Source organism: Saccostrea echinata, unplaced genomic scaffold (genome assembly GCF_033153115.1).
Source record: "Saccostrea echinata isolate AGI-Se365-2 ecotype Australia unplaced genomic scaffold, CSIRO_AGI_Sech_v1 ptg000014l, whole genome shotgun sequence".
In the NCBI taxonomy this organism is placed as follows: domain Eukaryota; kingdom Metazoa; phylum Mollusca; class Bivalvia; order Ostreida; family Ostreidae; genus Saccostrea; species Saccostrea echinata.
The window spans coordinates 4,076,330-4,102,500 of NW_026889763.1; the positions used below are offsets into that span (position 1 = coordinate 4,076,330).

The following is a 26,171-nucleotide window of genomic DNA, read 5'->3' on the forward strand; positions in this document are numbered from 1 at the left end:
TAAAAAATCACACTTTTGCCAAGGGTTAAGTGTCTTGTGGTGTCTTTTATTGTTTTATTTTTCAATACTATGTCATACATCACAAGACAATTTACTAAATGCAATTTATTTGATGTTTGTAAATGTGTCAAATTTAAATCAGTTTAATTGTTAACGTTATTGAGGTGGGGTGGGGAGGAGGGTAAATACAATATATAATTTCTAAATAGGGTCCAAGATAATATTAGCCATTAAATCGATTTAAATATTAAAGGCACACTTACAAAAATTTTCCATTACTTTGAAATAGAGTAAAATGTCTTTAGATTCATAACATAGTACTGTATACTGGAAAAAGAAAACACTACAATATATCACAAGATATTTTAACCTTTGCAAAAGTGTTTATGGTTTACCCTTAGTCTTAATGTTTGTAATATATATATATAAATTATAAATTCATCGGCTGATGATACCCATGCAGGACCCTCACATGAGTTTATCGCATTTGAACCCACCCACCCCCGCCCTTTCTCATCAATGGTCTTCTCAAGTAGAAAATTGAGAGTTTGATTTCCTTTTTTTATTGTCTTTTTTAACTTTATATTAGGGTGTACACTCTCCCCAGTCAAAATAGCTTTTGGGTTATTTTATTTGCTTGAAAGGAAATTTTGGAGTTCGGTTTTTTTTTTTTTTTTTTTTTTTTTTTTTAAGAAAAAAATACTCATTCATCAGCTCAACAGTGAGCTGTTATTTGACAGTATAAGCAGTTCACTGTCGTGTAAAGTATACTGTAGATTCCTAAATAGAAGAAAAAAGTAATTTCGGGTATTTCGCGAGATTGTTAGGCCATTATTTACACACTGAATTGTCGACGGATTTTTCCGTTATTTCCCGATCATGACAAGGAGCACACGGCGGGTGTGACCGGTCGGCAGGGGATGCTCACTCCTCCATGGCACCTGATCCCACCTCTGATGTTTGGAGGTCCGTGTTTGCTCTGCTCCTATTTTGTATTGATTAATGGACTTTTGAGCTTGAATACTGTTCGTTATCTCCATATATTTCATTCACGAAATACAACTAGAGGAACTGTGAGCATTGAGGTCACAAAATGATACCCCCGCTTCCCATATGTTTATAATGGCAAAGTCCATATCTTGCTATGGGTGACCCGAAATATGTATCCGATCAAAAAGTAAAAATAGGAGGCGCACAATGGCACCTTGTAATAAAGATTCTGAGAGAGTATCATTAATCTATATTCAGTGGTGTTGGAGGAGCTGCGGTTAAAAGATGGGTACCCCTCAATATTATTGAAAAAATAGCAGTGTCTATGTTTTGCTACTGGAAACCCGAATAATGGGTCCAATCAAAAAGTAATATAGGAGGTGCACAATGGCACTATGTAACAAAGATTCCTTGAAAGTAACAATTTTATTCAGTGGTATAAGAGGAGTTGCGGATAAGAGATGTGTACCCCAAAGCGCAAGAAACGGACGGACGTACAGACAGACGGACGGACACCCCCATCACTATACACCCCCACTTTTCAAGCGGGGGTTATAATAATAATAAGCTTTCATTTTTTATTGGTGAAATACACGTTAAATCTTGATCAACTATCCACTCGCGAATACACATTCTCGCGATTTGACGTCATCGAGTCATATTGAGATATTAAGCACTTGCATAAAACTAGAGGTACTGTGAGCACTCAACTCACAAAATGATACTCCCCGTCTCCCATATGTTAATAATGCAAAGTCCATGTTTTGCTATGGGAGACCCAAAATGTGTGACCGATCAAAAAGTGAAATAAAATCACAATGGCACTATATGTAACAAAGATTCTGTGAAAGTATCATTAAATATTATTCAGGGGTATAAGAGGAGTTGCGGATAAGAGATGGGTACCCCTCAATATTACATATGTAGAAAGAATGGCAGTGTCTATGCTTTGCTATTGGAAACCAGAAATATGTGTCCGTCCGTCTGTACGTCCACCGTCCGTCACGCTTTTAGGTACACATCTGCCACTCCTCCTATACCCCTTAATAAAATTTAATGATACTCTCATAGAATCTTTGTTACATAGTGCCATTGTGTACCTCCTATTTTACTTTTTGATTAGACAGACAGACGGACAAATGGAATGACACCCTCCTTACTATATACCCCCATCCCACTTTTCAAGCGGGGGATATAATAAAGAATCTATTAAATAAAAGTATGTCATTCCATATTGTCATTAGATAGAACGTTTTATCGTTAAAATGATATACAACATTGTCTTAGAGACCCGGTTTAACTGTGGTGAGGGCTAGTCCCGAGACACAGTTTGATTATCAGACCTCCGCTTGAAAGATGGGGGTATATAGTGATGGGGTGTCCGTCCGTCCATCCGTTACGCTTTAGGGTACACATCTCTTATCCGCAACTCCTCTTATACCACTGAATAAAATTCTATTATACTCTCTCAGAATCTTTATTACATAGTGCCATTGTGCACCTCCTATTTTACTTTTTGATTGGACACATTTTTCGGGTTTTCAATAGCAAATCATAGACATTGCAATTCTTTCTATAATATTGAGGACACCCATCTCTTATCCGCAACTCCTCCTACACCACTGAATATAATTTAATGATACTCTCACAGAAGCGCCATTGTGCACCTCCTATTTTACTTTTTGATCGGACACATATTTCGCGTTTCCTATAGCACAACATAGAACACTGCCATTCTATCTATAATACTGAGGGGTGCCCATATCTTATCCGCAACTTCTCCCATACCCCTGAATAAAATTTAATGTTACTTTCATAGAATCTTTGTTATATAGTCCCATTGTACACCTCCTATTTCACTTTTTGATCGGATACATATTTCAGGTCTCCCATAGCAAAACATGGTCTTTGCCATTATAATCATATGGAAGGCGGGGGTATCATTTTGTGAGCTCAGTGCTCACAGTAGCTCTAGTTCTAACTAATTTCATGATCATTGTATATTTAGATTAATTCATGTTTACCTTTATAAGTATTTTTTTTGGGGGGGGGGGGGGGGGGTCTGTTAATGATTGCCATACATAGGATATACTAATATATACAGTAGAAGGATATGTTTATTCATCAATCACGTACCCTCGAAATTAAGCCATGTATTCTTTTAACGATATGATCATTTTTTAATGACACAAAATAGGTAACATTTCCACCATGGTCTGAAATTGGATCAGGATGAAATATTGTAGATATACAATACCACATAAGATTTAAATTCGAAAAAATAAAATACTGGAAAAATATATATACATAATTGTAAAAAAAAAAAAAAAAAGAAAAAAAAAAGCAACACACTAGTGTAAAAAGTTGGCTAAGAATATAGAGGATACCAAGGGATGATCCCTCATGCGCAGTCAATCAGAATATTGAACTTATATTCTATAGAATACTCATTCAATGTTCATCTTAAAGTGATATAGAAAACATATATATGTTATAGCAAACTATATCTATGTTAAGTTTTTTTTTATAACAAAAAATAATAAATTTAAAAAAAAAATGAAGAATAAATCAATCAATCAATCAATAAATACTCCGCGATAAGCGGATTTATTTCTTCATTTATTTTTATTTCATTTGTTTGTTTGTTTTTTTTTTTTTTGTTGTTGTTTTTTTATAAAGTATTTGTAGTTTTATAAAGAAATAAAAAGGGAAAATATTGTTTAAAACAGTGGGGAAAAACAATGTATATGTAACACACAATGACAATCTTAAGTATTTCAGAATTATGAAGTCAAAACTTAATTTATAGATAAATTCTTTGAAATATTTTCTATCTTTATTTGTTAATGCTTCCGAGTTCTGGATCATAAAAATGTCAAAAAAGGAAAACTTTCACACAAATACTATAAACTATGATTCATATAAAATTTTGATCTTAATTTACAACAAGTCCGAGGATAAGCGTGAACAGGAGGTACAATTTACACCGTATGGAGAGGAAAAAAGAAGAAAGCCCCCATAAATAATGTTTTAATGGGGCGGTAAATACCATACCGGTCAGGCCTGCTGTACAGGTGTGAAGGCGGGAGCTGATTTACGTGATCTGGGTTTACCTTTGTTAATGACATGATCACCCTAACACCTGAAGTTTCTACTCTCCCACCGGTCAGTCCCGGGCCACGGGCAGGATGAATGGGACCGCTAAGGAACTGCGACGTTGATGGGGTTTCGCGCGACACGGTCGTTATTTATTGGGTCCGTAACACATAAAGTTAGTACAAAGGAAACATGCGCGGCCTTGGGACAATGTTCAAGTACAAATTCCTAGTTGACTTCAGAATGGTCATTATAAAATTTCCATTGTATCTCTTTATTTAATTTTAGAAAGGTTTTCCTTTCAAAAATTGATACATCAATATATTTTCATTTATTTTTCTTACAAATCTTTATCCTGTAACTTTCCAGGAAAAATTCACAGTGTCCTCAAAATACGACACAAAATATGACAAAAAATCCGGAGGGGGGGGGGTCCTATAAAAAATTTGCACCCCCCCCCCTTTTTTACATGAAAATTGTGTTAACGTACAGGTTAGTTGAGCTGGATATTAAAAAAGTCATCGATTGATTATCCTTTGGGTTTTTTTTTATTCTGATCCTTGTTATACAAGTAACACTGTGATAAATCGTTTAATCGCATAAATTATTTCAAAATCAGGGAACTTGAAATTGTGCGAAATACCCTTCGAAAGTAAAGTGGTTGTTTAAAAAACAAGATTTTTCTTTCAAAAGAGGGTCCTGTTCATTTGAAATACTTTCTAACTGCATGCCTTTGCAGATTTCTGTATAAATTCACATTTGAAATTTAATGCAAAAAAAAAAACAAAAAAACAAAAAAAAAAACAAAGCAAGAAAAACTCGTGGTTACTCCAAGACCCCCCCCCCCCCAAAAAAAAATATTTCCATCTCTGTTCATTCTAAAAATAAGCAGAAAATAAAAAATATATATAAATTATAAATAGAATTTATAAATACAATAGGACATACATTTTAACAATTGCTCTATTTTTATTCTAATTTATCATCTGTATGATTTTCTTAAGAACATGCATTTAGAGACTGTATATATACATAACTATCATTCTTTGTAAGACTGGAAACTGCAGTTTCATTCTACAGCAAGAGTGGGCACTTGATTCCTTAAGTAAATTAGAAAAAAAAAAACATGTAAAAAAACAATTCTGTCACAATGAGTCAGTAGAAAATTAATCAGATGCTATTTGTTTGTGTAGTTATTGTGTTCGACAATTAATTATGTCAATAAATCACCGAGTTCTGGTGCAGTATTTACCTGCATGCGGCCGACCCCTTCAGGTGTGTCCGCGCACCTGATATACCTACACAGAGTGGATATCCTTTATTGTTGTATCTACAGAATCTTCTGTTGAATTGGATTAATAATATTATCAAATCAATCATTTAATTGGGTTATCATTCTCAAAAGACCCGTTAATCTAATATAAGGGTACCTTTGAAATTCCTTTTCGTCACCAATTAACACATGGAGGCTACCTTTATTGATATGTTTTAAAAACCAATATGTCACGGTCAAATTCTTTTCTAATTTAGCATTGTCCGAACATAATCGTTTTAATTAGATTAAATATATGTAAAGAATGCGATGAAGTTGTATATAAGCGCTCCAGGACATCTCATTGGTTGACGAAATCCCGCCCACCCCCAATTTTCGTAATGGATTGAGCCCAAAGCGCGTAGAGTACGAATCGGTATCGAACAATTCCGTATACTAAATTTCACAGGATATACAGGGTATTTGACATCTATTAAATTTAGATTAAAAAGGTTCGTGCATCTTCGATAACTGTGAAAGTAGAAAGAAAAACAGACGATTGGAGATTCGGAATTTCTATGAATGAGGAACACCTGTAGAGGTTGAAATTAGTTAAAGGGATAGCCTTGTCATTCAGGCGATATTACAACTGCTACATGCATGTTTTTACTGTGGAATATATAATGTAGAGCTCTGCACTGTGCCACCGTAGTGATAAAATTTGAAGAAAAAATCCATTTTTGCAAGATGAAACCAAAATTATATTTTGTGGATTACATTACGTGGAATATAATGTTTGTAGTGGTGATGTTAATTTCCTTGACTGCCGCAATGGCATGTCCAAAGGAATGTGTTTGTCAACAAAAAACTGTAGATTGTAGTTATAAAAAATTACGAATTATACCAAGTGGAATTCCTCCAGCAACGCAGCGCTTGTAAGTATAGTGCACGAATTAATTACAAGAATTAATTACACTAATTCTCACAGAGCAGGTGTGAAGTTTAACCTTAATAATGCATTTTACTGTCGACTTTTCGACTTTTTAATATCTTTTAATAAAGCAATGTTAAACAAAGTAAAATATGAAAACTATAATGTTTTTTAAGAGGTTGGCCGATATATTCGTAATGTAAGAATTTATGGAATTGGTCCGTAAGGATAACCTGTTTTTTAAGTCTCTTCTAAATATTTATTTAACGTCGAACACCCAGTCCGCTTATGAGATTAAGCCGTTAAGGGTATTAATAAACATAAAATTGCAATGAATAGATGTTAACAGTTTTACATATACCTGCCTTCGAAAATACAATAACAAACCAACATTGCTATCGCTTTTGATATCGCGAATAATTGAAGACATATTGATAAAAGTGTCTTTAAGTAAAGACCCAATAAGGCGGCACTTAGCTTAAAATATCTACGTAGTCTAAATACGTTCTCGCTTAGGTACTCCGTGTGATATAGAATTTATGAAATATACAGCTAAGTCAGGGATATATATTTTCTAAATCCCTATAAGTATAATATATATAAAATGTGAATATAACTATGCACAATTTGCTATACTAAATATCGTGTCTATAATTAGTTAGAAAGTGATTAATTTCTTTTGACTGTAGTGTCATACTGTATATATATTCTTATAGTTCATTTAAAAAAAAATAATTTACATGTAACTAACAAAAATGTAACAGCATTGCCTGGAGAGAGAGAGAGAGAGAGAGAGAGAGAGAGAGAGATGATCTAATATTTTTTTTTTATATTTCCAGAGAATTACAAGGCAATAATATAACGGTGATCAGAAGAAATGATCTACAGAATTTAAACAATCTAAAAGTTTTGTAAGTTATCTACTGTTTTTCAGTTTTATCCTTTTTTTAATTGCTGGTGTTTATTGGTGTGGATTTTATCAAATTTATATATCTTCATACATGCTTTCTTTTTCTGTTATGTAACACTGTATTATTTAATTCTCTTGTTGCATTTTTGCTTGATAATTTTTTCCCACCATGTTACATTTCTTTATGATTATCATAACCTTTCTTTCGGTATCGCATATCATATTTTTATTATCTTAATTTCATATTTTGTTATCAATCCTAAATATATACACAGTCAATAGCACGTATATACGCACAAGACTATTACATAATTTCTGATAAAATGAAAAGAACTTTAAAACTGGAAAGAGCATTATTTTCTTTATAACACCAAACATATAAAATCGGCAAAATCAGCTGCTTTGAGAGTGTTTGACACTTGCCTAAAGGAAACCTTCATGTCCACTCCATATTGTTTAATCTCGCTGTATTTACACTGCTAGGACTCCTATCATTCACACAGCCAATTCGACATGTGCTTACATAACTCCTTCAGTATGTATCAGTTTAATGTGACTTCTTCAAGCAAATAAGTCCAAGGGGTTTCTGGCAAAATTAAATTCTCACAGCCAACAGTTTGTACGTAAAGCAAACTCGGAATTATTGGAATATTGTTAATATGAATGAGGTTACAATGTTCTCACACAAACACTGTATTGTCAGAGATCATGGGTTTTTTGAAGTTCCCGTTCCCCAAGCACCTGGTCAACGTTTACAAAAGCAGATGTTGTAGATTTTTTTTATGGGGGGGGAGGGGGGGAGTAGGAAAAGATATTTCAAATTGTCTTTCGGGTAGACGACAAAAAAAAAGGAAAAGAAAATGCCCTGAACTGAATAAATTAAGTTCTAAATTTTTCCAAGATAGAAACATTTTACATGAAAAGATATTCAAAAAATTAGATTTTTAAAAAAATCATAAAATTTCGCAAGAAATGTATCACCTTTTAAAAATAATAATCTTCAAAAAGTGTCTTTTATCTGCCACCCAAAGTGCCTGGATTTCAACAAGAGACATACTATATCAAATATCGGCTCTAATTACACGAAGCCCAACTGGTTTTTTGTTTCAGACAATTGCTAGAAAACAAGATACATACTATTGAGCAGGGAGCATTTCGAGATCTTGACCAAATGGAAAGATTGTAAGTAGATTGTACAGCTGTACGGGCCATTTAGATCTTGTAGTTATTGGCGATGAGAATACCGCAGGTTGAAACTTTTTGATATTATGAATTGTGCGTTATGAATGGAATAATGAAATCAAGGGCGGGGTGGATTTTTGAATCTGATTTTAACGATCTGAATGAAAAGATAATATGCATGTATGATTTATGAAAAACTAAAGAAATGAATTCCCCCCAGATACCAAAAGTTTTGTCGACAATCATGTTTTGTTGTTTTAGTTACGTAAGTTTCAGTTTACGTTTGTGATTTATGCCCGTCTAATTTCGTTTACGACTTTCCCGTTATCTCCTTCAGTTATTATATACTTCTAATGATTTGTGTCGTTTTCATCCTCATGTTTCGACAAATTGTGACTATTATCTAAATAGGGCAGTGGCTTATCGCGAGTCTGGCCCATTATCACCCAACGACATCGACCCCCACGGCCAGTATTAGACATGATGAGTAGACTCCTGGGCGACTTTCGGGTTTTGGTTTGTACGTAACACCCACAGGGCTGGAGAAAATTTACTTGCCATGTCTATCAGAGATTATCAGAAGATCAATTATATTCAATTATCAGTATTTATTGTCAGTGGTAGTTGATATTTTGTTTAACACATCTTTAGGAATTTGTCACTTTAAGCGATGACAGATTTATTGCAATCACAGAAAAATTACATCCGGAAATAGAAAGCTCATCGGTAGATAGTCAGATTTTAGTGTCACCGGAAATTATTCAATGATGGCAGAAGAGCGGGAAGCTGAAGATGATGAAATTGTCAACCCGTCTTTTCGCCGATTTTGCGGTATTTGCCATATATTTTGGCAATGGAAAGGAAAACCATTATTGGTCGTATTTTGGGATCTTCTGTCGCGACCATCAGTGGCCTGCTTCTTGTTCCGCACACCACCAGCTGGTTTTTTAAACCCCCGAGACACTACGGCTTTTTTTTTTTTAAATATTTAAAATCGTAGATAGATACCTAAAGTACCTGAGTAAATTAAAAGTATGTTAATTCTAAAGTGATTTCGAATTAGTCCTACTATGTCCACTGTTACAGAAAGTACGGTACTGGAGACATTTTATTATTCCAACTATAGTACCTGACACGATCAGTTAAAGACCACTGCAAGGGAATTTATAGTGACTCTTAAATTGTATATTATTGGTATAAGAGAGAATAAAAAGCTAATTATACTTTTCACTAATCCCCAATAGCTGAAAAAGTATGTTTTTGCTGTTTAGTATATTGCATATTATCACTGGATCATTTATTGATGTACAGGTAGTCAACAAATAATACTGTCCTGATTGTGGTGATTTGTATTTTTTGGTCACAAACAGTATTATACAGCTTATATAAACTAAGTTTTGTATACAACATGCAACAAAAATGAAGTTAAAATACATGTAACTTTTTAATCTACATGAAATATTTTTGAATTAATAAGTTTAAAAATAAAAAAGATATAAGCCATTGGTAATTACCAATGACCGTTTTCTTTGTCCTAAATATCAATTTCTAATTCATACTTTGTAGGAGAATAGACAGAAATGAACTGACGGAGCTTCCTGACAATTTGTTTGCTTCAATGAAAAAGCTTCAAAGATTGTAAGTACCTACTTGGGCCACTGTTTTTATATTGTTTATATAGACCTAAAGTTTAAGTGATCAAACAAATATGGGACAACATTTGGTTGGATCTTTTTCCTGAATATCTGTTTATAAACTCAATGATTAGGTCAAGGAGGATGTGCTGAAAAAGAGATCAAATTCAGATTCAGCAAATATTGTATTATTATTCAGCACCTATGGAAAGCCTGTTACATTTTCATTCTTGCAAGTTTTTTGGCTGCAAAGTGGTAGTAGTCATAGCACTGTGGGAAAGGATGATTCATTTTGCTCTCTTGTTCTGTCACCTCGTCTTACAAATCTGTTTCTAAATTCAAGGACATTTTTTACAATAATTATTTTAATGTTATTTTTTAAGCCGTTATTTACAATGCAAATGCTGCTCCAGTTTGAATGATTCAGGTGTTACAAGATCTCGGAGTCTTAATTCATAGTTTGGGATGCACTTGGGCTTTTGAAAATAAATTTAAGGTGGGTTTGAATTTGAGTATTAAATTTTGAAGTTTGAAAAAAAGAAAATCCTTCATTTATAATGTAGATCATGGACATGAATATTGATTACTCCTTACTTTGTTGGAAAAAAATGCAAAGTTGAAGTTTGGGCTCCTCTGATAAATTTCAATTTAATAACACCCTGTCAAGTTTATACATGAAAAAATGAAAGAACTGGTTAGCTGAAACAGATTAGAAATACGTAGAATAAATTTTTACACTTTACTAATGTACTGCTAAAAGATGTTTTCCTTTCGTTTGTTTGTCTGTGTTTTAAAGTCAAAATATGTTTTGCAAACTAATGAAAGAATTTGTTGTATTTTGCTAAATGACATAATAGAATAAATAGTTTATTGTAAGTAAGATCTTTGAAGATTCTGACTTTTTGTCAAAGTTGTCAAGGTGTTTAGGATGTTTGTTCTTCCAGTAAGGAAAAGGGGAAAAGTGTTATGAAAACATTAACACATCTAAGTGATGGCATTAGGACTGTGCTTCACCTTAAAACTTTCTGCCATACCAGGATAATATAAAAAGACTTTATAATAGAAAAATAAACCCATTAATTGTACAGAAGTATGAGCTGGGAGGTGTGATTTTGGCAGCTCAGGTTTTTCTGCGAATAAACAAAAGTCTTTAAAATGCATTAATGCAAGTCTGTGTTTAAAGTTTGGGAATGCGCTTCTAATTGAAGAAAGCAAAAATGTCATGGGAATTTTGACTTCTTTATATAAAGACAGTAACTTTAGAAATTGTTTTACTTAAACCTAAACAAAATGTTGGTTAATTCTCATGTTTATTACATATTCCATCTGCAAATCTTTAATCAGTCTATGTGTTTATGATGTATTTGAAATGATTTTGACAGCCGCATTTCAATATGTAGATTACAGGATACACTTCAGTAAGATCAAAGAGAAAATCTCAAATCCATTTCATTTTTATTTTGACAAGTTCTTGACATTTCTATTTTTCTGATTATAATTTTATGACCACACATAGAATGATCAAGGTTGAAGATGAAAAACAAAAGTATTGTGATATAGAAAATACATTCAATACCCAGTTCTCTGATGATGTCATGATTTGAATTGATAAATAATGGAGTAGGAATGGGTCTAGTGTATAGCCTAAAATTGATAAAGTAGGAATAAGTCTAGTGTATAGCCTAAATTTGATAAAGTAGAAATAAGTCTAGTGTATAGCCTAAATTTGATAAATAATGGAGTAGGAATGAGTCTAGTGTATAGCCTAAAATTGATAAATAATGAAGCAGGAATGAGTCTAGTGTATAGTCTAAAATTGATAAATAATGGAGTAGTTATGGGTCTAGTGTATAGCCTAAAATTGATAAATAATGAAGTAGGTATGGGTCTAGTATATAATCTAAATTTGATAAGAAATGAAGTAGGAATGGGTCCATATAGTAAAAGATTTTGCTTATAAATACCTTGTGGATAATATCTGATAATGGAAGGTTATCTTTAGCAGGTGGTACATAAATATTATGAGAAATATGGTATGGATATAATATATGTATATTCTTTATTAAGAAAACATAACTTCTGTGGGTTGATATGTTGGCTCATGTGGTAGTAATTCTTAACAGTTTATATGCACTTAACATCGACAATTGGTCTGTAAGAAAGATTTTTTTTCTGATCAGTGAGATGAAGTATAGATGGCTTTGTACATGGAGGTGTCGTGGAGGAATCATATTTTCACTATAAAGGTTTCTGATTTTTGGGAGGCTGTAGTTATAGCTTGACTGTTTAATCCAGATGCTTTCATCATGGCTTATACATGTGGCATTGACTTTTCTTTGCTGTGAATACAATGGGCTGTTTTACAGGTTCACATGGATTGTTGAGACATTTTGCTCTCATCAATGTCACTTTCTTAAGTCTTAAAATCTTTTGAAATTTTCCATTCTTGTTGCATGTAGAAGCTCTGGACAATAAAATAAAGGCAAAACTTGGCTGAAAATGTTCAAACATATAGACTGCCACTCTTTTTATGAACAATGTATTTGATTGAAAGGACACACACAGAGTTTTAGTAAATTTGAATTTAAAAATAAGTAGACAGCATCGTTCTGATGTTTTATTGCAGGTTTTATTGTGAGCAAGTAATTTTATTTTGTACACCCTGTCATAACATGCATTTAACGACATGTTAAGGTAGCCAATTTACTTTTATCAAAATCCACAAAATAAAAACCTTTAAAACAATAAAGGTAAATTAACTTAAAATTAAAGTTTTGTGCTTGTACTATTAAGATGAACACATTGTTGGAATACCTTTGAGTCTCCAGATTTTAAAATTATGCCAAGGCATACTTGTAGTCTGTGCTACTGTTGGCTAATTCATGAAAACTTGATCCTTTTTAGAGTATATGTTAACTCTAACATGTATATCAAGGCCAGCCAAAGAGACTGAAGTTTGAAAGATTGATAGGTTTTAAGTCTTATCAAATATTGCCATAAAATCATGGCCATTGTGAGCACAGAAGAATGGAAAAATAATAAGTTTGAGAAGGCATATGTATGGTTTACCCTCTCGTGAATAAGAACCAGTGTTTGGCATACTTTTTGGTGCCAGTAATCTAGTTTTTGTGATGGGGTCCTCTTCAGTTTTCACACATGCACATCAGTTTTACGGCAGGAGATAACAACCATGCTTAGAAGAATATATGTAATGGAGACCAATTTCATTATAGACTGTTATCCGAGAGGTCCATTATTTTGCCATCACAAGGAGCTAGAGTTTGAGCTCTGCTTTAAAAGTTTTAAGATATTTAAGTATGTTTTGGTTTTTTTTGATGTCTGAAAAATGCAATTTCATGCAGTTTGTTTTTATGCTACCTTTATGTCTCGGTGCTAATGGAGTTGTGTGCTAAGTCATTCCAATAAGTGTGTATATTTATAGCTTGTTTATTATGTCTGACAACCCCTGACATTTTTTTTTATTGCTGCATGTTTAAATACACCTTGAAACAAAACAGAAAAGCAAAAATTTGTTTTAAAAAAATACCTGGCTTTTTTTTTTATTTATTTATTTAAAATCTATATCAATTTTATTGTGCATAAAAAAATGTTGAACCCAAGATGTGTAAGTTTGGTTAGCACATAGTACAGTGTATTTACTGGCACACAGTTTTGTCTTGTTTCATGAAACTGCACATACTACATTCATAAAATGATCTGGTAACCCTCTCACAGTTACAAAATGTGTGATGAAATGTTGCTCTCTTTGATTCTCTCTGCCTTGACATCATTCTCGCTACATGCTTGGCTTGAAATTGTCTGTGTGTGTTTTGGTGCAGAAATGTATACCCGCTGGATGTAAGAGGTTTCATAGAAAATGACATTTTTCTTTTTTCACTATATATAAGTTTTTATTTGTTACTTTTAGCCCAGAGCTCTCAGGTTTTATAAAAAGAGGTTATTACACAGTTGTTAACCTGATGTACGAGGTGCATTTAAAGTGATGACAGCTTTTGAAAATGATTTGTGTAAAGTTGTATCATGCAGTAAATATACCTGTGTAAAGAAACACTAATGTGGATGAATGCACAGAGAAGGAAACCTTCACATCACACAAAAAATATTTCTTTCATATTGTTGTAAGTCTGTAAGTTCACAAAGATTATGTAAATGACAGATGCTAAATGGACTTAAATTGATAAAAAATTAACACCTTGATAAAATAATTTCTGTTCATTCATACATCTGTCTGTCCCTGTTGCTTTACTTAAAAGTATCAAGTTTATTTAAGGTGTTAAAATGATCGAAGCATTTCATATAAAGAAATATTTTGTTACTTATCTTAGTGGAAAAATTATTTAGGAGTGGTAGAGTTGTAAATGGGATTTTTTGTGTGTGAAGGAAGGAGAGAGAGAGAAAGAGAGAATGTTAAAAATTTGACCAATCTGTATGATCTATACAGCACATATGTAATGTTAACAACATCTTGTAAAGAAATTTCTAGGACTGACAAAAAAGAATGAAAGACAGAGAGGGGGAGTTTATTTTCATGAACCTAACTTTGATTTCACTGATAAATGCTCAAACATGTGTGTTTTCCATCAAAGATACCTCCAATGAACTGACCATCTGACACAAGTTTTTACATCTCAAGGCAAACGTTTACAAGATTCAGATTTATTAATTGACAGTACGAACTCAGCAACCTTCATCTTTGAAGTACCAACGAGTCTATATAGGAAGCACACACAAGAATAATTCAGTGCAAGCTATATTTGAGTAGATTCAAAATCATTAATTATCCTTCGCAAAAAAAGATCTTTCATCGTATTTTTGAAATTTTAAACCGTATTACTAGTAGCAATAAATTGCTGTTTAAGAAAACAAGCCTCTAGGTCACAAGAGTGGACAATACGCAAGAAAGTAATGGAATAAAATACATCATTCCATATGTTAGAAATTTTGTTTGGAATTCTTGAGTTAACTGTTTGTAGTGAAGTTCTCCTGACCTTATTGTTTGACAGTTCAGCTTAAAATTCCTCCTATGGTTGAACACTGCCCAGGTATTTAGGCAACGAAATCAGTGATAGGTGGGGGGAATGAATTACATCAACTGATTAAAACCGAGATCACAGGCAGACTAAGTGTTCAATCAAATAGATTTAAGGTGCATCATGACACAACATTCGACGTGTCATTGTGATGGCATGATACATCTTCTCTTTTGAAGTGAGATTCTGTAAATCAGGGGAAGATAATCCCACAAGATAGGCGGCAGATGTGTGGTGCAGTACGGGGGGAAAATCACAGACTTAAAGGTTCAAGAAATTGGGGGACCTGATCAGTCTCCTACTGTGACAAATTTCAATGAACAAGAGATATTGTTTGTGAAGAGCTATGGTGCTCTTTTAACAGACTGATATTTTATCATTTTAATAGGTCTTCCTCTAAGATCTAGGGTCCTGTTGGTAGTTTAAAACTTCCAGCTTATCAAGGGACATATTCTACAAATCATCAGATATTCCAAAGACAATTCAATCCTAGGCAAGTGATATCTAAATATAAAATCATACGTGAACATTTTTCTTTTAAAATTTAGCAATTCATGCATTTCTGCCTCTCAAGCAAATATGTATGTCTCCAGTACTCTACAAAATGAGAATTTTATATCTGCATTACTGTGTAGGGGGTAATGTAAGAATGAAATTTTTTTAAGTGTGGTAAAATACATGGTTGTATTAAAATTTTATCTATCTTTCTCAAAGACCTGCTATTAAAATAAAATGCCACATTCGATGTACTTAAACAAAATTCTTTCATATGATTCCATAGATTCCCAAGGAGGTTTTCATTTATGCCATTGTAAATGTTTTCATAATTATATATGTAAAACAATGTAATAAATAGAGAAATAATTGCTGGTAGTGAGAAAGTAAGTCAAAGACCACCCAAAAGGGTTAAAAAGAGACTTTTCTCTCAACCAGTCTGGTCCTTGTTAAAAATGACAACGAAAAAGTTGTAATCTGACAATGAAAACGTATGTTAATTAGAATAATCTACATACATAGTTCAATGTGCAAGCCCTGTCATAGTTTCTTTTAACCATAGGTCAACTCTGAACTCCCTAAAGATGTGAGCAGTCTTTATTAAGTGTAGGGGTATGACCGTTACAATTGTCTTGGTAGAGAAAAATATTCTTCTGAACGTCTCTGTGTCGGATTTGAAGGTGAAATACGGGGCAGTTCAATGTTACACTCTCGCAATCAAACACACTTAAAGGAGAGGAAAACCTCATTCAATATGTGCAAATTAAAGAAATAGTGATTCAATGTATATACCTAGTCAAATCTGACATATTGAATTATGGGGAAAGAAATGTATTTTGACAGTTAGGGATTTGTGTTTGTATTTTGAGTGACTAAGACACACCCAAAGGATTAGCAACATCAAAGTGTATACTGTGGTATATTATATATATCCCATCTGGTTTGACTTTCCAGGAGTATTGAATTTTCCATTTATTGATCCCCCTCTATAGCAATACTTTGGAAATAAAACACCCCGGCTGTGTATTATATTTTTTCCTTCAGACAACTGCTGTATTATGAGTACTCAGAGAGAGCCTTGTTTTCACAGGATCATGTCCTTACTATAATGATCTCTAATCAGAAGTGGTTAGAGTGAATTTCTTTCCTGTTCCGATATTTCTTGTATTACCTCGATACCTTTCTGGTGCCTGACCACACAAACGAGATCATTTTCCTTCATGCTGTTTTTACTGGTTTTTCTTTCATGGCTCCATGACAGTTTCTCCTCCCCAAGCAGGCTACATCTGTGTTTCATCTATTGTTTTGACCTTAGCTGAAGAGGTCAGCTGAGGTGAGGGAGGTGCCCATCAAATGTCTGGCAGGGGAAGCACTATTAATACATCACACTTCAGACCGTAGTCGGCCTTTATTGCAAGAACTGGTCAAGTCCTCAACTAAAATCCTTGTCGTGAGCTTTGATTGGAGTCATCAAGTATATCCATTCTCTCCTCATGTCCTTGGGTTTGACCTTCTGTTCAGTGATTTTCATTAAGATAGTAGAGACACTTTATCATCTAGGAGAATATGGGGATCGAGCTTTATGGATGTCTGAGGGTTTATGTATATTGCTGATTGAGCCTGACTTCAAAATTCTACAAGTGTGAAAAATACTCCACTATTAAATGTCAAATTAAAATCTTTATCTTGGTGTTACATTAATTGTCACTTTAACACCAGATAACAACTAATTTCTTTTTATTTCATGCTATTGGAATTATAATTCTGATTTGATATTCCTGATTTTTATTATTTTAAACCCAAAGCCCATTTTACCAGTGTCAGAATGGTGTAGACAAACAAGTGCATTTGATCATAATAAAAAACCTTAACTGTACTCTCCTCAGATCTATGATAGACACATGCAGATAATTTAATTAACCGGATCATTCCCTTAATCCACTAGAGAAGCCCTATCTTAATCTCTGGAATGAACTCTTATTATCCCTAAGTCCATCATCTATTAGTGAGCCTCCCTCTCCAACATAGATCAGAGCCCCCCTTATCTTCTGTGGTTATGTAGTAAATCTCTCAAGGAATGCTCAAGTGTTACTCTTTTGGAAGTAGACTTGTCCGTAATTTTCATGTGAACATCGCAGAATTGTTATGGTCATCCCACAGCTGTCATTAAGTGAACTTGATCACAATACTTGTGTTTTTTCAGTGGTTTCTTGAGTGGGGGCTTGTTATTTTATTCTTTGACAAGGCCCTACTTTGTTTAGGCTATTGAACTTTTTCCATTTCTGATCTCCTTTCTTGTTACATATTCATGATCTAATAGTTATAATGGTGATTTCTTCTGCTTTTATTAAGGGGAACATCACGTCACAATACATCATAAGAAACAACTTAAAATAATTTTCTCTGTTAAATCAAAGTTATGTATTCCAAAGGATCTTTGCTTGCTATTAAATACCTAAGAATAATAATAACCAACATTTGCTGAGAAAAAATGAAAATGAATTGAATTTGTTGATTGGGATCAGAACAAATAGACTCCAGGATGGGATTGTTGGAATGTATAGAACAAAGAGACACAAACTTTAAGAGAGTTTTTTTAGTTCATGCGAAATTGGTATCTTTTGCGGTAGAAACCAACTTATTATGAGTCATATTTTGTAACAATTGTGGTAAAGAGATGCACTGTTTTTTCCCCTTTATTTCATATAATATTCAGAGGATGAATTGCTATTATATCTAGAGTTTCAGTAATAACAGGTTTGTGATATTTTTTAGGTAGGCAGTTCAACATATTTAAAGATTAGTGTAAGATGTGGCTGTATATTTTCTAGCTTTTTTATTTCTGAGGAAAATTATCTAAGGGACACATGTAAAAGTTACTTGCTAATAAAGCAGGCTTAACACCTTATGAAGGACCCTGTTATTATACAAGGAATCTTTTTTCCTTTGTAATCCTTGCAATGCTGTTTTGAAGTAGAACAACTCTTTGTGATGGATCAGATTCCCAAATTTGTATTAAATATGAGAAGCTATTTAGAGCATAATTTGGGTTTAGTGAATTAAAATAAACGGTGTCAAATATCTTTGTAATAAAATTAACCCCTTCACACAGAGAGCAGACATAATAAGGGGCTGCACATAGTTCTGGTAATTTATTTGATATGAGTGGGACAGATAAGATAGCTAGCTGGGATTATTAGGGTACTCCTGCATGTTTTCTGCTTCTACCGAACTTGTGGGGTCTTCCAGAGCAGTGAAACTTAATAAAAAGTTGGGCAAAAAATATTTGACAATATACATGGTACTATTTAGGGTTATTTAAGGTAACTAACATCTTTGAGTGAGTGCCAAAAGGTTTTGCCTGTATATATAAAATGAAAAAAAAAATTCTGCATCCCTTTCTTGATTAACTTAGAAATTGTGTGGTGAAACTCGACCATAAGCCACCTGTGTTGAAACAACTGCTCTAGCGTAAACAATTACAATTTTGATTGTCTATATCAAATGTTTGAATGAAAACAGATTGTCTCTTAAAGTAGGACCTTGCTTCTCTTAAAGTGCATGCTGTATGTAATCAGGTATCTGCATGGGATTATTGAACCACACATGAAGGAAAAAGGGTAAAGTTGTATGCACCTTAAATGTGCATTGAATGGCAGAAAATCTTGTATATTATCTTACAAGATGATCTTTTATTTGAAATGGTGTGCATAAAATTTTAACATGAAAATAAGTGAGAGACTTATTAACAGGGTGATGTGAAAAAAGGGTTAAATTTCAATTCAAATTTTTAGTTGCTGTAAATTTTTTTTTTTAATTTAGGTGATTGACATGATAACAATGAAGTAAATGTCTTTTAGGACAAATACAAACAGGTAGAATTTGTTTGTCTAAATGAAGTGTCGGCTCCCTGTAGGTCTTGAGTGTTGGGGGAAATGTTTGCTGTGTTTAATTTTAACATTTTAATCAGGTGATAATTCTAGTATGTTATGGCAAGACGACCTAACGAGAGAAGTCATTCACCAGGAAAAGTAATCACAAAAATGTATTTAGAATCTACGTGCTATTTACAGTGTACCATACCCCCACTGAATTTCTTTTGTGCGGAAGAGATGAACTAATCGGGTAACAAAAAGAGCAAATATTATATTAAAAGAAACTGACATCTCCCCATCTGATGTCATTGTTGTAATTAGGAAAGGGGGGTATACACCCGAACCGTGACATTTTTCCCTCTGTGACATGTTGTGCATTACGTGACTCCGTGGGGTACTAATTGTTTGTGTGTCGTAACACTGGGTAGAGAAGATTAGTCTCCACAATCGCTCTGTTTTCGATGAGAATGATAACTTTGTGAAAGAAACCTGAAAAAGTAGATTTATTTGATCAGGGAAAAGTGGGTCGTATCATCAAGCACCTGCAAATCTTTTTAATTACATTCTTTTCTCTGATCTCTTCCAGTTGTTTAAAAGGGCCTGAAAGAATAGAACAAAACTTCCAATAATCTTTGATTTGTGAGAAAAATATTCCAAGCATTTCTTAATGTTTTTGCTGATATGTTTAGAAGAAATAATTATATCTATTACATGCAGTAATTTGCAAACAATTAAAGAAAAGATCGCAAACAACTTTCAGACAGTATAGTTCTCACAGTAATTTATTTGATGCTATGATTGACTTGAGTCCCTAGTCTGCATTATCATCTAGAGCTGATGGCAGTTAATGATCATCTTGACAGCATAGTGAAAGGGAGTCCTTGTGTTTAAAAACAAATTTGTGTCCCACCCATGGTGTAATCCAGCCAGAGTCCCTCCCCCCAGGCACGACCATCAGTGGACAGAAGAAATCTGACACCATTGTCAGCATTATCAATGATCAGTTAGGGACATTTATGTACTAGCTCATTAATCTACTTATGGAACAAGACTCAAGTGGCAAATTTCAACCGAGTGTTAAAAAAACCAGTTTGCAGTTTCTCAGAAATATTGTAATGTCAAAATTTAAACATTTCATAACAGAAAAGTGTAAGTACAATGCACTTTGGGTCGTTTGGGACAGAAACAAAAATATTTAGGAAATGACCTGAAATGAGTATTAAAAAAATTAATGCTGACTTATATTTTGATAAATGAGAGTCTCTAAAAAGTTAATGAATGCATGCATCGTCACATGCATTTTTAGGTGGTCATATATTTTAACAGCTGTCCATGAATGGGTTTTTTTCTCATCTGCTAGGAATTTTTAAAGATGATTATGACAGCTAATTAAAAGTGTGTTGGTGGAAGTGAGTCCAAACTTTGACATTATAAAACCTGTATTGTGTCTATTTCTTCACCACGTACATCATCCTTATTTAGCAACAGACCTGTATCCCCCTCCAATCCCTTAATTAGATGCACTGACATGGAGTATCAAGATTTCTTTTCATTCATCTGTCAAATTTTTTCTTGATTGTGGTTTATGAGGAGACAAGTTTGGCTGGAGTGTCCCATTCGGTTTGTGGATGAATGAATCGGGAGATGTATCGTGTGGTACATTACCTGTCCTAAACATACATACCAGTGTGATTTAATTGTTTAGATTCTTCACATTCGAGGGGGACTAGAGGTATCAGATTTTGATCTGTCCTTTCAATGACTTTGTCCACATTTTAAGGAAAGGTTCTTTATAGGGGAAATAATTATATCTCTCTTTACCTTGGTAAAGTTTTTAGTTTGTTAATACATGTACTAGTCAAGCAGCAGCAGTATAACCTCTCTCTCTCTGTGCAGGTACATGTTTTTTTTAAAACACCAAACACCCAGTTGACATGATTTTGCATGGTCACTCATTAGAACCCTCTAAAGCTGATGATTAGTTCGGACCAGACTTGGTTTGGGTTAGTAAGCTTGTAAACAGTCAATTTTTGTAATTCCACTCCATGATTTATGGACAGGGGAGGAATAACATGGGGGCCAATGGTCCTCTAATGCTTGTAATGTTGTATCATATCATCATAATGTCCAACACTACAAAGATATCACAACTGTGGTTGGTAGGAACATGATTACCTACATTTGTACCTGGGTGACCAGTTCCCATTAATCACATCACTAATGGTTTTAACACCTATCGGGGCCCATTTCTGTCGTAAGATTTTCTTCATTTTACATGCATTGATAGACACTGAGACAGATCTTGTTTTCCTTGTGAAAATAACCCTATAGATATGATAAAAGAGAATTAACATGCTTAGTATATGGATGATAATCTTGTTAATCTACCCCTTACTATAAATCTTCTTAATTTAATATGCAACAATTTTTGGGAGAACAATATATTCAGGTTTTCATTCATTTTAACACCTAAGTTTTATACACAACCAGAGAGCATTAGATTCATGACTTAGGATTTAATGCACATGTTGACAATGAAGAATTATGTGACAGTGCATACATTTCCTGATTTTGGTTAATGTAAAACAGGCTAATTTTTGAAGGTGTAAATCCATGTCATAAAGCGTTCTGTTATAGGACACCTCGGGTCACTGGGTGTGTGGTTTGTTGGTTGATCGGGAGGTGCGTATGACAATCATTATAATCGAGTGCTCGACATTTGCTCCTTTACCATTTGCTGGAGATGACAAACTGCACTGTTGAAATTCCAGATTAATTTCATTGGTTTACCATCTAACTGATATCCAAATTGATTTCAATTTATTGCTTATCATCCAGTTATGTACAGTTGCATGCAGAACTTAGTGCTATTTTGTAATTTGGTATGTTACTACAAGTAGATTGGGTCATGGTTGAGGACTTCTGGCAAAATATTTAGATACCCGATCCATTTTAGTTGTTTTAAAGGGTTGGCCAAATATGCATACATTGGAGTCTTCTTCCATTAGGAGAAGATTAATTACAGAAATGTTTAATGTCAGGTTTTTTTGGCTGTGAGCTGTAATAACATTCCATGTCGATGTTTGCAAGTCAGTTGACATCTCCATTCATGTCCGGTGACTTGAAAAACTTCACATGCTCACCAAGACTCATCGCACGAGAATGTAAAAGGTCCCCTCTTCAATGTCAAGCCGAAAAAAGAAACACCCAGCGATATTGTCTCACACACACCCTGGGGAAATGCCCTTGTGTACAGCGATAATACGTTATTCTTTAAAGAAGTTAACTATGCAGAAAACAATCATTGCTATCTGAAAGACCTGCATTGTTAATTGAAATCTAATCAGATTTAAAGATTGGAAGATAAGATGATAACCATCATAAAAAAAAAAATTGTACTCTTCCCTCTATAATGGTGGTCAACCAACTTTATTCTCATAGGAAGATTATCACATTGCTCGGAGACAGGTGGAAAAAGACTTTGCCTATTTCAGGGTTTCCTGTTAAAAGTGATAGAAAGTGAAATCAAAAGTACTGGTTTCAGAACAGAGGAGGTATTGTGCATTAAGCTGACTAGCTGATCAAGGCAAAGATTCATTGACAGATAACCATTTGACACAGGGATCTTCATTCATTTGATCTATGGACTTGTGAATGAAGACCTCTTTACCAAGTCATCAAATGAGAAAATTCTTAGGCTGCCGATAATATCTGCAATTAATGAAGAATGGTTAAAACACTTTTTCAAACACTTTGCTCATTTGTAATTACCAAGCTCACTATATCAGGTGCTGGTTTAGCTGTAGTTTATGATAGATAATGGTAATGTTATATCTTCAGAAAGCATTCACTGTATCAACTTGGGAGTCAAATTCAAAGTTGTAACTTGTTAGGATCTTTAAGACACACACTGTGTTAACTAATGTTCAATTGGAGAAAAAAAATCAGATAAAACTAATTAGACTCAGTTCAATCAAGATCATAACCCAAGAACATTCTAAAGTCAAAATTATGACAAAATTCTAGGACCTGATTTAATAGATATATAGTAGACTTTAGTACATAATATACTTAACTATCATTAATTATGTTTAGGAGTTAGAGATGCAATAAAAATGTGAAATTCAAAAAAAAAAAAAAAAGAACAAAAAAAATTGTTTTAAGATTATAATGTTCTGTTGCAATTTTATTCAGGCAGAATGTGTATGATGACAGTTTAACTACCTTTCTCTTGTAGATTGGGATTTATGAGGGGAAAAAATTGGCCATTGTTAAATTGTTTATATATTGCAGGTTTTAAGTGTTTCTTCTACGTGGGCAGACCAGGAATCTCTAAGCAAGAGAAAACTTGTGGATATAATGAGGATTTCTTGTTTCTTGGTGAATAATATTCAAATCAAAATGCAAATGACCAAATGTACATCTTAACACAAAGTGTATACATATTGTATACAGAAATACTCTGCATGAATGCTTGACCAAAAGTTGAACTTGGATAAACCCTATTGAAGGGGGCATGTTTCTACCCTCAAAACAAACACAAGCAAACTCATTATAAAATGGGAAACAGAGGAAAATCAAGATTTTATGATAAATTTGAGATAGGCTTTAACATGGACCACCTTTCATCTCGTCAAGTATGAGTTGAACAGTTTAGTGATTTTTCTGTGAAGTTGGGGTATTTCTTGGTTAGGAATGACTGTAGCTACGATACAGAACTCCAATGCAAGCACCTTGCCTTCCCACAAGTGTTTACTCGGTTTACTTGCCGATTGCTGTTCGATGAACACGTCTCCAAATCAGACATTTATTTTCATTTGATTTGTCTTTTTAAAGACCATATAAGCACCTCCAGAGAACTTTATCTACAGAATCAACCCTGTGAAAAAAAAAAGTTTTATGTCAGATTTTTCTCTTTAATGTGTAGGGATATTGAACTAGTTTTAAAATGCCCATTTGATTTGTTTGACTTGAAATCAGCAAAATCTTGAGACCTAAGAATGTGAAATATTTTTGATTTTTTAAATAAAAAATAAAATTGGTTAAAATCTAATTTCTACTTATGCAGAATATTGAGGTCATATACCATGAATATTGAGATGTTTAATGGATGAAAAATGTACCTAAACAAACACCTGTACAATTTCATTACTTAAGATTGTAAAAGTCTGATATTTTTGTGTATTGGGGCAATGCAGGTGTGCTTTAGAGACATTAATAATTTCAAAGTACCCACTAATGTATGGGTTTTTGAAGAACATGATTTTCCAATTGTTATCAAATGTTACATCTGTATTAACTGGAGAATTTCAATAAAGATTATCTTCATAGGGTGGCCTTCTGTTCATTTGATACAAAGTGAAGCAGGTGTGCTGAGATGAGCAAATGTTTTTTACATAAAATAAACTTTTTGTGTCTTCCATATCCCTGTATAATACTGCAGCCAATCTCAATATTACAGGGAACTGTGTTTATTGTCTATGAAGCCATTATTTATGTCACCAGTACATATTGTTTTTCTTTGTAGAGACCTGAGCTACAACAAGCTGAAAGTTATTGGAAAAAAGACATTGACCGGATCCACTGTTCTGCGTAATTTGTATGTATTTCATTATATATGGTCATATGAATATGTATAATCTGCTGGCATGTCCCCTAATTTATGTGTATACCTTTGCAGAGCTTAAACATAGGCCTACATATTTGTATGGGATAATTACCAATTATGGTAAAATATCTGTAATATTAATACATTTGTCATGAAGCAGCAATTTAAATTATTTTGAAGTACATTTCTGTAAAAATTGAAACTAATTTGTGGATGACCCAGGGGACCTTGCAGTTATTGTGCACTGCATAATTATCTATATCTGTATTGGGGTATAGTCCTGGTTTGATGTCTTATGGAATTTCATTGATCAATATTTTAAGAATAATACATATTAAACCAGTGTATATGCTAAAATGCCTTGAAAGCAGGTGATGAGTTATAAGGAAATGAGATGAGATCTGTGATTAACGTACAAGACATCTTCAGGAAAATAATAAAATCCAAATGACACATGCTTTTTTTCTGATAATTAGATAAGGTGTATAAATAGAATGCTAAAATGTTTACAACTTTAATCACAAATAGCCACTTTTAGGCTTTTTTCAAATTTTTTGTTGAAGATGACAATATTTATTAAAACCACACAATTACGGGTACCATAAAAATCACTACATTTCTGAAAATTGAAGTGATGTACAGGGATTTTTAGCTGTTAAGTTCATGCAGCACTTTTGTTTTGTTCATGTGAATTTAAAGTCAACTTTTTTTAAAAAATAAAAATAAGTTTTTAAAAAGGACTCATTATAAACTCTTAAAATTTTTTATACAAACCCATTAAAGAGACTTGTAATTCACACGAACATTAAGAAAACAGTATTGATAACTTAAATGTCCTTTAATCGACTTTCTAAGACAATAAAAATTTTAGATGTTGTTTCACCAGAAGATGAATCATCTTTTATTATATGAAATACGACCTTACGGTACAAATTATTCACCTTAGCACTGCAGAACAGAAGCCGGCATGGAAAAAATAGTTACAGAGATGTTTTATTCCCTTGTGTCAATGCGTGTATTTTGTATCACCCCATTTAATCTTTGGAATACGGTAGTTAGCATTACATAATGCAAAGAAGATTGTATCTGATTCTGTAGCGATTCCCAACTGCAACAATATCATATCTGTCTGAATTGAAAAGCAGTG

At 33.4% G+C, this 26,171-nt stretch overlaps 1 protein-coding gene across 1 annotated transcript in view; it reads left to right on the forward strand.

The window, feature by feature from the left end:
- Positions 1-5,761: 5,761 nt before the first annotated feature.
- LOC133186641 (slit homolog 2 protein-like) overlaps positions 5,762-26,171 on the forward strand; it is a 43,803-nt gene continuing 23,393 nt past the window's right edge. Inside the window, exons 1-5 of the mRNA XM_061321874.1 lie at positions 5,762-6,273; positions 7,109-7,180; positions 8,290-8,361; positions 9,928-9,999; positions 24,944-25,015. Of these exons, the coding sequence (XP_061177858.1) occupies positions 6,086-6,273; positions 7,109-7,180; positions 8,290-8,361; positions 9,928-9,999; positions 24,944-25,015 (476 nt within the window). The 5' untranslated portion in view covers positions 5,762-6,085. The remainder of the gene's footprint in view (positions 6,274-7,108; positions 7,181-8,289; positions 8,362-9,927; positions 10,000-24,943; positions 25,016-26,171) is intronic.